Consider the following 13,125-nt stretch of genomic DNA (forward strand, 5'->3'; position numbering starts at 1 on the left):
CCCCCACCCAGAGCCCACACAGGCCCCAGCATGTAACCGGAGCCCACACAGGCCCCAGCACGCACCCAAAGCCCACACAGGCCTCACCTGCACCCAGAGCCCGCAAAGGCCCCAGCATGCACCCAGAGCCCACACAGGCCTCACCTGCACGCGGAGCCCACACAGGCCCCAGCATGCACCCAGAGCCCTTTGTTCTTGTCCCTCTTTCCTCAAAAAATGGCACAGCCCCTCGCTTAACTTTGTCTCCAGGTACACCATATGAGATCTCCCAAAACATTTTACTTACCAGCCCTGATTTTTCTGTTTTGCTAGTGCTCATCGTGTTTGAATGTTCTAAGACGCAAGTTTATAGACACTGGAAGACTTTTCATATCTAAAATTCGATGCCCCAAAAATGATTTTGTTATCATTCGTATTCACTGGTTCATTCTGTAATTGATTTTAACATCAGCATTTTACTTCATGTATATTTTAAATTTTAAAAGCTCATATTAGAGGTATATTTTCCATTTCTATGTTTCTCCTCTTAAGTTAATGAAATATTGATAGCAATTTCAAGTTTTACTGAATCAATTTTATTGGCATTTTTAGCAGAATTTGCTGCCAACCTAAAATATCATGGAGCTAATTAGTATTTTGTGCAGAAGGATAAAGGAAAGTCATGAGGTCCTTAAATTTGGGATCACTGCATGAGTATGGCATGTCATCAAAATATACATCATTCATTGGAGAAATGAACAGTGTTCAGTGGTTCTCACACTTGTCATCAACCGTGGGGACTCTGAGCAGGATTGTGTTTGAAGTAAGCGTGTGATACATCTGGGATCAATTGATGTGGTTAACATGTTCAAACATTGGTTTCTCTTAACTGTTGTTTGCAGAAATACCCTGTGAAGAGTATCCCTTTGGACCAGGCTGTTAAATTAATCCAGATTGCTGAGAGGGCACGGCAAGGTCGCCTAAGGGCATTATTCATGAAGCAAATCTATCTACAAGAATACAGAGCAAAGCAATCCAAGACGCTCGGCAAGAAAGTGACAGATACCTGGGCTGCTGCACTCTGCATTCAGAAGGTGCAAACCTAGAGCTCCTGGAGCTGGGGGTACAGGGTGTGTTATATACTAAAGATGCATCCCAACTTTGGGGCTGAGCTTCAAAACTCAAACACCAAATCTCACCCTTATAGAACTGGATTACATTCCAGAAAGATTTATTAACTTACCCTGGGGAAACCATTACCTAAGCTTGGTCATATTTTCAAATTTTTGCTCTAAATAGGTATTAAAGTCAGGGCATTTTATTCAAATATTGTTAAAGACCATTGGTAATTGTTGAAATGAATGTTGCTGAAATGCAGTGAGGATATAAATCCTTAATGGATTTTTGGAATGCATTCATACACAGATATATAATTACAGAAGAGGGAGCAGGCCTTAATAGCTTCCAGAAACATGCAGCAGCCATCACTAACAACCAGTACATCAGTGTCCCTTCTGGAAGGAATCCGTAAGGTTTCCTTTCCTTATCAGATAAGCACCATGGATTTGTGCCCCATTTTTTTTTTTTCAAATAGAGGCTAGGGTTACTTACAGGGAAACGCAGCAGATGGCAATGTGATACAAACTAGCATTAGGTTTCAGAGAAAATAAGTATAAGGACATAAAATTAGGCCAGAAAATGAGGACTCTTTGTCCCTAATTTTCCCTGAATAGGAATAGGAGAAGGTGGTAGGGAAGGATGGATAAAAGACTGATTTCTTTCGGGTTTCTGTGGGAATATTTAAAGTTTTAGCATCCGAGTTAAAAGCTTGAGTTGTACAGTTCTTGGAGATTACTATATTTCCCCACATTACTTTGGAAATTTTTCCTTTAAAACCATGAAGTGCCATCCTTAGATCTAGCCTCACATTCCTCCTACCTAGAAGTTCCTCTTGAAGAAACCAAGGTAAAGGAATCTCACTAATAACAATTATAGGTCAGTTCTATGGTTCATTCTTTTTTTTTTTTTTTTTTTTTTTGAGACGGAGTCTGGCTCTGTCGCCCAGGCTGGAGTGCAGTGGCCGGATCTCAGCTCACTGCAAGCTCCGCCTCCCAGGTTCATGCCATTCTCCTGCCTCAGCCTCCGGAGTAGCTGGGACTACAGGCGCCTGCCACCTCGCCCGGCTAGTTTTTTGTATTTTTTAGTTGAGACGGGGTTTCACCGTGTTAGCCAGGATGGTCTCGATCTCCTGACCTCGTGATCCGCCCGTCTCGGCCTCCCAAAGTGCTGGGATTACAGGCTTGAGCCACCGCGCCCGGCCGGTTCATTCTTTTTAACAATTTTTTTGCCTGTGATCACAGAAGAAAAAATATTCTGTCAACACACGCATGGACAACCTAGAGCTTAGGATTAGTTGACATTTTGAGATGTGCAGTTTATATAGGAGAAACTGCAAACCATGTTTTCTTTATATTTGTGTGTATTAAACAAGTAACCATTTGTTTGTTTTTAGGTTTGGCGACGTTTCCGTCAATGTAAGAAAACTGAAAAACTGAGAGAAGAGGAGATGATCTTCCTGGGCATGGTAAGTTTTTTTTAAGCGATAGCATCCAGTTTTCTTAAAGACAATAGAATATGTGAGACTGTGTCTTCTTTAGAGAGTTTTTGAGGGAAGAAAGGAAAGAAAAAGATATGATTTAATGGAATGGAGTCACCCATATGGTACAGAAACCTGCTCAGGGAGATCTGAAGAGATCAGAGTTATATCCATTTACATATTTCTTTGCAAGATGCGGAATGCTATAGATGTGGAAACAGACTAGGAGCTGTCACAATCTGCTGTTCCTGTCTGATGTCAGCAGTGCACACCATTATATTAGTATGGACGGTCATGACAGTGGGTTTGCATTGATACAGCAGGCGGTTTTTTTTTTTTTGGTGCTGGTGATTACTGAATCATAGAGTTGGAAAGATGGATTAGTTATCTATTGTCACATAACAGTGTTACCACAAACTTAGTAGCTTAAAACACCAATTTGTTGTCTCACGGTTTCCGAGGGCCAGGAATCTGGGTACACCTTAACTAGGTCCTCCACTCAGGATCTCACAAGGCTCCAGTCAAGGTGTCAGCAAGGGCTGAGGTCTCATCTGAGGATCAACCCCAGAAGGGCCTGCTTCCAAGTCTGTGTGGTTGCTGGCAAGATTCTCTTCCCTGTAGGGCATCAGATCCTGGGCCACAGTTCATGCCAGCTGTTAGCTGGAGGCAGCCCCCAGCTCCATGCCATGTGGGCTTCTCCATATGGCAGCTGCCTTCGTCTAAGCCAGCAGGGAGAGAGGGGCTGCTCAGAATCTTATGCAAATGATCGCAGAAGTGGCATCCCATTATCTTCACCCTATCATATTGGTTAGAAGCAAGGTATAGGGGCCACCCACACTCAAGGGGAGGGGATTACATGAGGGAAGAGGACCAGGAGGCGGGGTCACTGGGACCGTCTTAGAGTCTGTCTGCTGCTAAAGATTTTTCTGCATGCTTTGCCTCATCGAGTGCACGGCATCTGAGGAAGGCTGACTTGTCCTCTGCCCGAGCCCGTCCTGAAAACAGAACCTCTGCCTCCCACCGGAGCCTATTCCCTTTCATTAAACTGCAGTTGGCCTCCCTGCAGATCCCACTGCCAGGCTGGGCTCTGTCCCCTGCAGTAGCTTGGAATGTGTCCTCTTTCCCTTTCACATGACAATCCCTTCAGCACTTGGAGACAGCTGTCAAACCCCCTGAAGCCAGTTCTTTGCAAAGCTCATTATGACCAGAGAAGGGGACCAGTCAGTCCTAGTGGGGCTCTGTTGACCTGCTCAGTTTTCATTAAAGGACATTGTAATTTTAAAAAGAAAAGAAAACCCGTCTGGGACTTGTTCCAGCATTGACCTAGGTGTGTTCTGGTGAGCTACTTGGCTTGATACCCCCTAGCCAGTGCCCAGGTAAACATGTCGAAACAGGAACACTGATAAACAATGACTCGGTCTTTGAAAATGCTAATAACATACAGAGCCCTGGTGAGACTAATCAAGAAAAGAAGAAAGGAAAATACAAATGTGTGACAAATATGTATATATGTGTATATGTATATTTACAAACACATGACATATATATACACATACATATATATGACATATATATGGTCATATACACAGTATACAATGACCACAGGCACTAGCAAGTTAAAAACTATTAGGTGATGTCATGAACAATTATGGTCACAAAATAGAAAATACTGAACAGAGAAAACTGTCTAGGGAACTTTGAATAGCAAAACTGACCAAAGGAGAAAAAACCTAAATAAAACAACCATGCAGCAAATGCTGAAAAGATCTTCAGAGTCCCGCTGTTAGTTTGGGTCCTGTGAGAGCAGAGGCTGTGGTGGAATTAGGCACGCAAGAGATTTAGTGGGAGAATGTCTGTAAGGAGTAAAGGGAGGGCACCAAAGAAGGCAGGAAAAACCCTCAGATCATGACGCAGGTCGGGCGGCCGGGAAGCAGGCACCAAGGAATGAGGGCTGAGAAGGGGAGTCTCCCCGTGCAGCACAGTGCCCATAAGGAAACTTAAATCGCTTTTAAAAATCCATGCTAGCCGGGCGCGATGGCTCAAGCCTGTAGTCCCAGCTACATGGGAGGCTGAGGCAGGAGAATGGCATAAACCTGGGAGGCGGAGCTTGCAGTGAGCTGAGATCCGGCCACTGCACTCCAGCCCAGGCCACAGAGCAAGACTCCGTCTCAAAAAAAAAAAAAAAAAAAAAATCCATGCTAACAAAAGAAAAGAGACCCAGTAAGGATGACACTCAGTTTGGGCAAGGACCCAGTGGCAAGTACAATCTCAGGGACTGCTACTGAGGGTTTAATTGCCCACCTTTCTAAGTTCAGTTTGTCTCATTACAAACATACCTTCTTTCCCAGTAGTGCTAACCCTTGGAATTTCTTTGCTCCAAAAAAAAAAAAAAGAAGCCAAGAATATGAGCAAAGTATACAATATATAGATATTCATATTAGTATAATTTTAGAATTGTAAGAAATTGGTACCCAGAAATAGTTAAAATATCCCACTATGTATCTTTAGAAGTGATGTTTTAGAGTTTCTACGTATTTTAGGAAATGTAAAATGTGAACACCATGATTCTATTTTTTAATTTTTGCTTAGTCTTACATCTTTCTGCAATAAACATGTGTTTTATGTCTAAAAAATTACAGATAAAATACATGTTCAAAATTATGTCAGAAGGGGAAAAGACATGAATCATGACTTAAGTAATTTGTAGCTTTTAAAATTGTACCTTAATCAAATAATAGTCAATTTGAAATACGTTTTTCCAATTCTTAACTTAATATACTTTTCCAATTCTTAACTTAATATACTTCAGGTAAGACAAAAATCGGGATTCTTTTCTTTTCTGTCTGTAACAGTAGACACAATAGAAATGTCAGAGAATAACGTGAGAAGTAAAACAAATACAACATTTTAACCAATGTGAGGATATGGTTTTCTTTCTAATCTTTTTTTTGGGGTTTCAGTGTTAATTTCTAATACTGCCTTCCTCTTCTCACTTTCAGGGAAAATAAATAAAGTGGTCACCACTATGTGGTGGATACTTTAAATCCTTTTGTTCTGTGATCAACCATAAACCTAACGATTTAAGCCATATTTTAATTAAGTCTTCTTGTATAAATATTCAATTTTCTTTTGGGGGATTTTAGGATTTAAAATAAATTAAAAGATTTTGCCAGTGGTATTAAGTATAACTAAAATATAATTTAGTTCAATTTTCAGGATATTGCCATGTAATTTTCATCAGTTTTATAATGGCACGTTCTAAATGACATGGCAAGTTCGTTTAGTTTTAGAATAGTTTACATTTTACTCTAGCCCCTCGTCATGCATTGCTCCACCTGCAGTCATGGCCTCTCCACATGGCCTTTGTTGTTCGCACATAATTATTTTGCTTGAGGAAAGAATTCAAGTCCATGTTCCAGAAACTTAGAACTGCCTAGTTTCCTGGTGGAGGGGCATGGTCTTACCATATCTGTGTTGGTAAACTCTCAAATTGTGATATCCAAGCGTACTGCCTTAAAAAACAGGAAATAACACCAAAAGAGCAGATATGATTTCAAAAATATCTTGATTTTATCACCTACATTCTTGATTTCTGTTTGATCTTTGTGTTTCAAAAATAAGCCAACATTTCTTTTTGGAAATTGGAACCCCTTGGGACCCAGCCCTGTCCTTTACTTTTTAGTTGTTTAGGTGTGCTGTCAGAATCCAATGGGTCAGCAATGTCTGCAAGTTGTTAAAAATTTTTATGATTTAGAAATTCACTGGGTGGAATATTATTCAGCTATAAAAGAGAAGGAAATGCTGACACGTGCTGCAACATGGATTAACCTGAAGGACATTATGCTAAGTGAAATAAGCTAGTCACAAAAAGACAAATACTGTATGATTTCACCTATATGCACTATCTAAAGTAGTCAAACTCATGAAGGCAGAAAGTAGGTGGTGGTTGCCAGGGGCTGGGGAAGGAGAAAAGGGGAGTTGTTGCTTAATGGATACAGAGTTTCCATTTTCAGGATGAAAAAGTTCTAGACATCTGTTGCACAATAATGTGAATATAGTTAACACTACTTAAAGGCACACTGAAAAATAGTTAGACTGGTATGTTTTATATTATGTTCTTTTACCACAATTAAATTTGTTTTAAAAAATTCACTGGCACGTTGAAATGTATCCTGAAATGGTTCTGTATAAATCATGGCTCTTAGCTAGTGGTCAAAAATACAGAAAAAAATTACATGAGATTCTACTGTAATTTCGTTGAATCTAAGATATCATCAATTGTAAGATGCATCATTATTTTTAGTTACCATTAAGAAAAGAAATGCTGCCAAATAAGCCAAAACACAGCCTTGATTGTAATACACATCAATCCCTAATTTCAGATATGCTAAACTATGAAAAATGTGCATCTTAGAATTAGTGAGATGGGGTAAGTGGTGTCTCTCTTATTAGGAGAATATTAATAGGTTTTAAAATTACAGTTATTGACAAGGTGGTGATGAGATGCTCATTCTTAACACAAGGAGTTAAATAGACTCAGCCTTTCTGAAAACCAGTTGGCAAGTTGCCACAGGATGGTTAAGATATTTATATTCTTCATCCTTAAGTTACATTTCTGTCTTCAGATAATCACCAAAAATAGAGATGTGTGTGCGTAGCAGTTCCTGACAGTGTTCTTTTTAATAGTGAAAAAATTGGAAATAACTTATTTTAGTATTCTTACAGTATGTATCTAGTTAAATAATTACAATGTTAAATAATGTATGATGTCCCTGTATAATGTAGTGATACACCAGCATTAAAAAGTATGTTTCTGGCTAATTATGACTACGTGAAAATGCTCAAGGTAGAAATTCAGGATTTAGAATTATACATGTTATGTGTATAACTCTAAAGTATATAGATTTCAACTAAAGTGTAAAGACTTCAACTAAGTATATACAGACATCCATGCACATACAAAAGAAAGAAAGAAAATATGCCAAGTCTGAATACAGCTGATGTTTTAATGTGTGAGCTTTGGGAGATTTCTTTTTTGTCTGTAATCATCACATTTTCTAAAATAGTCAAATTTTACTTTGTTAATTAGAAAAAAACACATATTTAAAAGTAAAAACGGCTCACCAAAATGTCAGAATAGAAGCAGCCTGACTTCACTCCTCACAACAGAAAACCAAAAACGAATATCCAGCACCAAGATTATCACCATCAATGTCCCATAACTCAAATTTAAGGATGACATGACCTCCAGGGCCACAGAGAAGTAAAAAAAACTCTGAGCCGATAGTAAGAAAATTAGACTTCTGTATCCACAGTGCTCCTCCCCACAATCTGTCAGGCACCTCATGTATGGAAAATCTCCCCCAGACTCATGGTTTCTACCCTGGAGAAAATGAGATCAAAGTAAACAACCAGCTTCCCCATCTTGGGTTCCCTTGCAGGAGAACTATCCCTGCCTCAACCTACAGGAAGCATCATGAGTATCTGTAGGGATAAAAACCTTTTAGGGCAGCCAGAGACAAAGGGAAAGGCAGGACTAGCAACCCCAGCCCTCAAAACTCTTCACTGTATCTTGGCCAAAAGAGATGCAAAGTCAGAATGGCTGTTCAGCAGCACCACACTGTAGAAGGCAGGCTCCACAGGTCCCCCGGGCACAAACCACTAGCCAGCCTTCCTGCATAGCAGGGATATCCCCTTTGGGACCTTCCCCATTGGGACAGGCAGCACTCCAAACATTTGCTAGAGCTAGTGCAAACCTGGGCTTAAGGTTCCATACAGTACTGAAAAGGAGGCAGTGACCTAGCAATAAAGGAAATTCAACAGGTAAATTGTAAAGAACCCCTAAGCAAACATATGAAAGGGAAACCAAAACAATCCAGACAGAAAAGACTGGAAAAAATAACTAATTCTTCAATGACAAGACATAGACATACACCAACAAGAAATAACAGCCAACAGGAAATGGGACCTCCTCAATGAGACAAAGCAAGAAGCCAGTGACTGACCCTAATGAGATGGCAACATGTGTGCCATCAGATCAATAATTCCAAATAGCAATTTTAAGGAAACTCAGCCAACTCCAAAATAACACAGGAAAGCAATTTTTAAATTTGTCAGAGAAAGTTAACAAAGGTATTGAAATAATTTTTAAAAATCAAATCCTGGAACTGGTAAATACATTTGCTAGACAGAAAAATACATTACAGGTTCTTAACAGCAAAGTGGATCAAGCAAAGGAAAGAATCAGCTTGAAGGCAAGCTATTTGAAAATACACAGTCAGAGGAGAAAAAGAATGAAAAGGAATGAAGAATACCTACAATATATAGAAAATTACCTCAGAAGAGCAAATCTAAGAATCATTGGTATTCAAGATAGAGTTGAAAAAAGGTAGAAGCTTATTCAAATAAATAATAACAGAAAACATTTCAAACCTAGAGAAAGATAAAAATATCCAAGTATAGGAAGGTTAGAGATCACTAAACAGGTTAAACCCAAATAAGACTATCCCAAGGTATATAATAATGAAACTCTCAAAAGTCAATGACAGCAGTGGGAGTCTAAAAGCAACAAGATAAAATAAGCAAATAACATATAATGGAGCTCCAGTTTGGTAACAGACTTCTCAAAGGAAACCATACAAGCCAGGAGGGAGTAGAACAACATACTGAAAGTTCTGAAAGAAAAAAAAAAAAAAAACCTGTCAACCAAGAATACTGCACTCAACAAAGCTGAACTTCAAACATGAAGAAGAGATAAAGTGTTTCCCAGACAAACAAAATTTGAGGGAATTCATCACTGCCAGACCCATCTAACAAGAAATGCTAAAGGGAGTTCTTCAGTCTGAAAGAAAAAGACACTAACATGCAGAAAGAAAACATTTAAAGATCTAAAAGCCACTGATAAAAGTAAGCATACAGGCAAGGCCAAATTACTCTAATACTATAATTGTGGTATGTAATCCACTCATATCTCTAGTAAGACTAAAAGACTATCAAAATTAACAATAACTATAGCAGCTTGTTAAGAGACAAGTAATATAAAAAGATGTAAATTGAGACAACAAAAAGTCAAAATATGGGGAGATAAAGTGTAGTTGTTTTAGTTTTTTTCCTTTATTTCTATGCCTTTGTGATCAAAGGTAAGTCCTCATCTGTTTAAAATAACTTACATGATTTGTTGTAAGCCTAATGATAACCAGAAAGCAAAAACCTATGATAGATACACTAAAAATAAAAAAGCAATTAATTAAAACATATTGCCAGAGAAAATCACCTAAACACAAAGGAAGGGTATATAAAAGGAAGAGCGGAATTACAAACAACCAGACAAAAAATGTAAATGGTAGTAGTACATTCTTACCTATCAAAAATAGCATTTAATGTAAATGGACTAAATTCTCCAGTTAAGTGATATAGAGTGGCTGAATGGATTTTAAAAATTAAAAGATCCAACCATATGCTGTGTACAGGAAGCCACTTTCACCTATAAAGACACACATGGACTTAAAGAAAGGAATGGAATAAGATATTCCATGCAAGTGGAAAAAAAGGACAGGAATATGTATACTTCTATTAAATACAATAGACTACAAACTGGCCGGGCACAGTGACTCACACCTGTAATCCCAGCACTTTGGGAGGCTGAGGTGCATGGATCATTTGAGGTCAGGAGTTCAAGACCAGCCTGGCCAACATGGTGAAGCCCTGCCTCTACTAAAAATACAAAAATTAGCCAGATACTGTGGCAGGCGCCTGTAGTCCCAGCCACTCAAGAGGCTGAGGCAGGACAATCGCTTGAACCTGGGAGGTGGTGGCTGTAGTAAGCCGAGATCGCACCACTGCACTCCAGCCTGGGTGATGGAGCAAGACTCCATCTCAAAAAAAAAAAGACTACAAACCAAGGATTGTAAAAAAGAACCCCAAAAGGCTACTGTATAATGATAAAGGAGTCAATTCAGCAAGAGAATAATTACATATTAAACCAACACTGGAGCACCCAAATATAAAGCAGACATTAAATCAACCTAAAGGGAGAGATATACTACAATATAATAATAATAAGTGGCTTCAACACCCCATTCTCAGTTGTGGACAGATCATCCAGAAAGAAAATCAACAAAGAAACATGAGAATTAAGCTACACCCTAGACCAAAATGGACCTAACTGACATTTACAGAACATTTTACCCAACTGCTGCAGAGTACACATTTTTCTCATCAGCACATGGAATAGTCTCCAGAATAGACTATGTGTTAGTCCACAAAACAAATTTTAAAAATTTGAAATCCTGTCAAGTGTTTTTTCTGATGATGAGGGAATAAAACTAGAAATCAATAACAAGAGAAAACTTGGAAATTACACAAATGTGAAAATTAAGCAACATGCTTCTGAATGACCAACAGGTCAATGAAGAAATTAAGAAGAAAATTTTAAAAGTTCCTGAAACAAATGAAAATGGAAACCAACATATGAAAATCCATGGGATATAACAAAAGCAGCACTAAGGGAGATGTTTATAACAAATAAAGGCCTACATCAGAAAAACAGAAAGCACCTCAAGGTACTAGAAAAGCAAGGAGAAATCAAACCCAAAATTAGTGAAAGGAAAGAAATTAAGATCAGAGCAGAAATAACTGAAATTGATACTAAAACGCATACACACACAAATCAACAAAATGAAAAGTTGAGTTTTTGAAAAGATAACAAAATTGACAGACTTTTAGCTAGACTAGGAGGAAAAAAGAGAGAAGACCAAAATAAAAGAAATCAGAAATTTAAGAGGAGACTTAACAATGATACCACAGAAATATATAGGATCATTAGAAATTATGACAAAAAAACTGTACATCAACAATTTGGAAAGCCTATAAGAAACAGATAAATTTCTGAACATGTACAACCTACCAAAATTGAACCATGAAGAAACAGAAAATCTGAACAGACCAGTGATGACTAATGAGATTGAATCAATAATAAAAAGCCTCCCATCAAAGAAAAGCCCAGGACCTGATGGATTCCCTACTAAATTCCATCAAACATTTAAAGAACTAATACCAATACTACTCAAACTATTAAAAAAAATTAAAGAGAATAAAAGACCAGGTGACTCTTGAACCACACAGGTTTGAACTGCATGGGCCCACTTATAAGCAGATTTTTCTTCTGCCTCTGCCACCCTTAAGACAGCAGGACCAACCTCTCCTCTTTCTCCTCCTCCTCAGCCTACTCAGTTTGAAGACAATGAAGATGAAAACTTTTATGATGATAGATTTCTACTTAGTAATAAATAATCTTCTCTTCTTTATGATTTTAATAACATTTTCTTTTCTCTCGCTTACTTCATTGTAAGAATACAGTATGTAATACAAGTAATATACAAAATATGTGTTAATGGACTGTTTATGTTATCAGTAAGGCATCTGGTCAACAAGTTATCAGTAGTTAAGTTTTAGGGAGTCAAATGCTATGGGTAGATTTTTTTGCTGTGTGTGGCACCAGCACTTCTAACTCCCATTTTGTTCAAAAGTCATCTGTACTTTCAAACTCATTCTATAAGGTCTGGTACCAAAGCCAGGCATAGACACAACAAAAAAAGAAAACTACCGGCCAATATTCCCAATGAACATAGATGGAGAAATCCTCAACAAAACACTAACAAACCAAATTCAACAATGCTTTAAAAAGATCATTCACAACAACGAGAACACATGGACACAAGGAGGGAAACAACACACACAGTGGGGCCTGTTGGAGGTGGGGGGCGGGTGGAGGGAGAGCATCAAGAAAAATAGCTAATGCATGTGGGGCTTCGCACCTAGGTGATGGGTTGATAGGTGCAGCAAACCACCGTGGCACACATTTACCTATGTAACAAACCTGCACATCCTGCCCATGTACCCTGGAAATTACAATTTTAAAAAATACAATCCGGAAAAAAAAAGGAAAGATCATTCACCATGACCTAGCAGGATTCATCCCAGAGATGCAAGAATGGTTCAACATACACAAATCAATAAACATGAAACATCACATTAACAAAACCAAGAACAAAAACCATGTGATCATTTCAATAGATGCTGAAAAAGCGTTCCGTAAAATTCAACATCCCTTTACGATAGCAATTCTAAACAAACTGGACACCGAAAGAACATACCTCCCAACAGTAAAGGCAATATATGACAAACCCACAGCTAACATCATACTGAATGGGGGAAAATTTGAAGCCCTTTCCTCTAAGCTCTGGAGCAGGACAAGGATGCCCACTCTTACAACTTTTATTCAACTTATATAATACTGGAAGTCCTAGCCAGAGTAATTTGGCAAAAGAGAAAAATCAAAGACATCAAAATTAGAAAGGAAGAAGTCAAATTAGCCTTTTTTGCAGATGATATGATCTTATCATAGGAAAAGAAAGACTCCATCAAAAAACTGTGAGAATTTATAAATGAATTCTAGGAAACCTAAAGACTCCATCAAAAAACTGTGAGAATTTATAAATGAATTCTAGGAAACCTAAAGACTCCATCAAAAAACTGTGAGAATTTATAAA

The 13,125-nt window shown here is 38.3% G+C and overlaps 1 protein-coding gene across 3 annotated transcripts in view; it reads left to right on the forward strand.

Moving 5' to 3' along the window:
* The window catches only part of IQCA1 (IQ motif containing with AAA domain 1), a 166,466-nt gene that overhangs the window by 19,468 nt on the left and 133,873 nt on the right, over positions 1–13,125 (forward strand). For all 3 annotated transcript variants that reach the window (XM_011929620.1, XM_011929621.1, XM_011929619.1), the window contains exons 4-5: positions 882–1,073; positions 2,492–2,563. In XM_011929620.1, the coding sequence (XP_011785010.1) occupies positions 882–1,073; positions 2,492–2,563 (264 nt within the window). The remainder of the gene's footprint in view (positions 1–881; positions 1,074–2,491; positions 2,564–13,125) is intronic.

Source organism: Colobus angolensis, unplaced genomic scaffold (genome assembly GCF_000951035.1).
Source record: "Colobus angolensis palliatus isolate OR3802 unplaced genomic scaffold, Cang.pa_1.0 Scaffold82, whole genome shotgun sequence".
NCBI lineage: Eukaryota > Metazoa > Chordata > Mammalia > Primates > Cercopithecidae > Colobus > Colobus angolensis.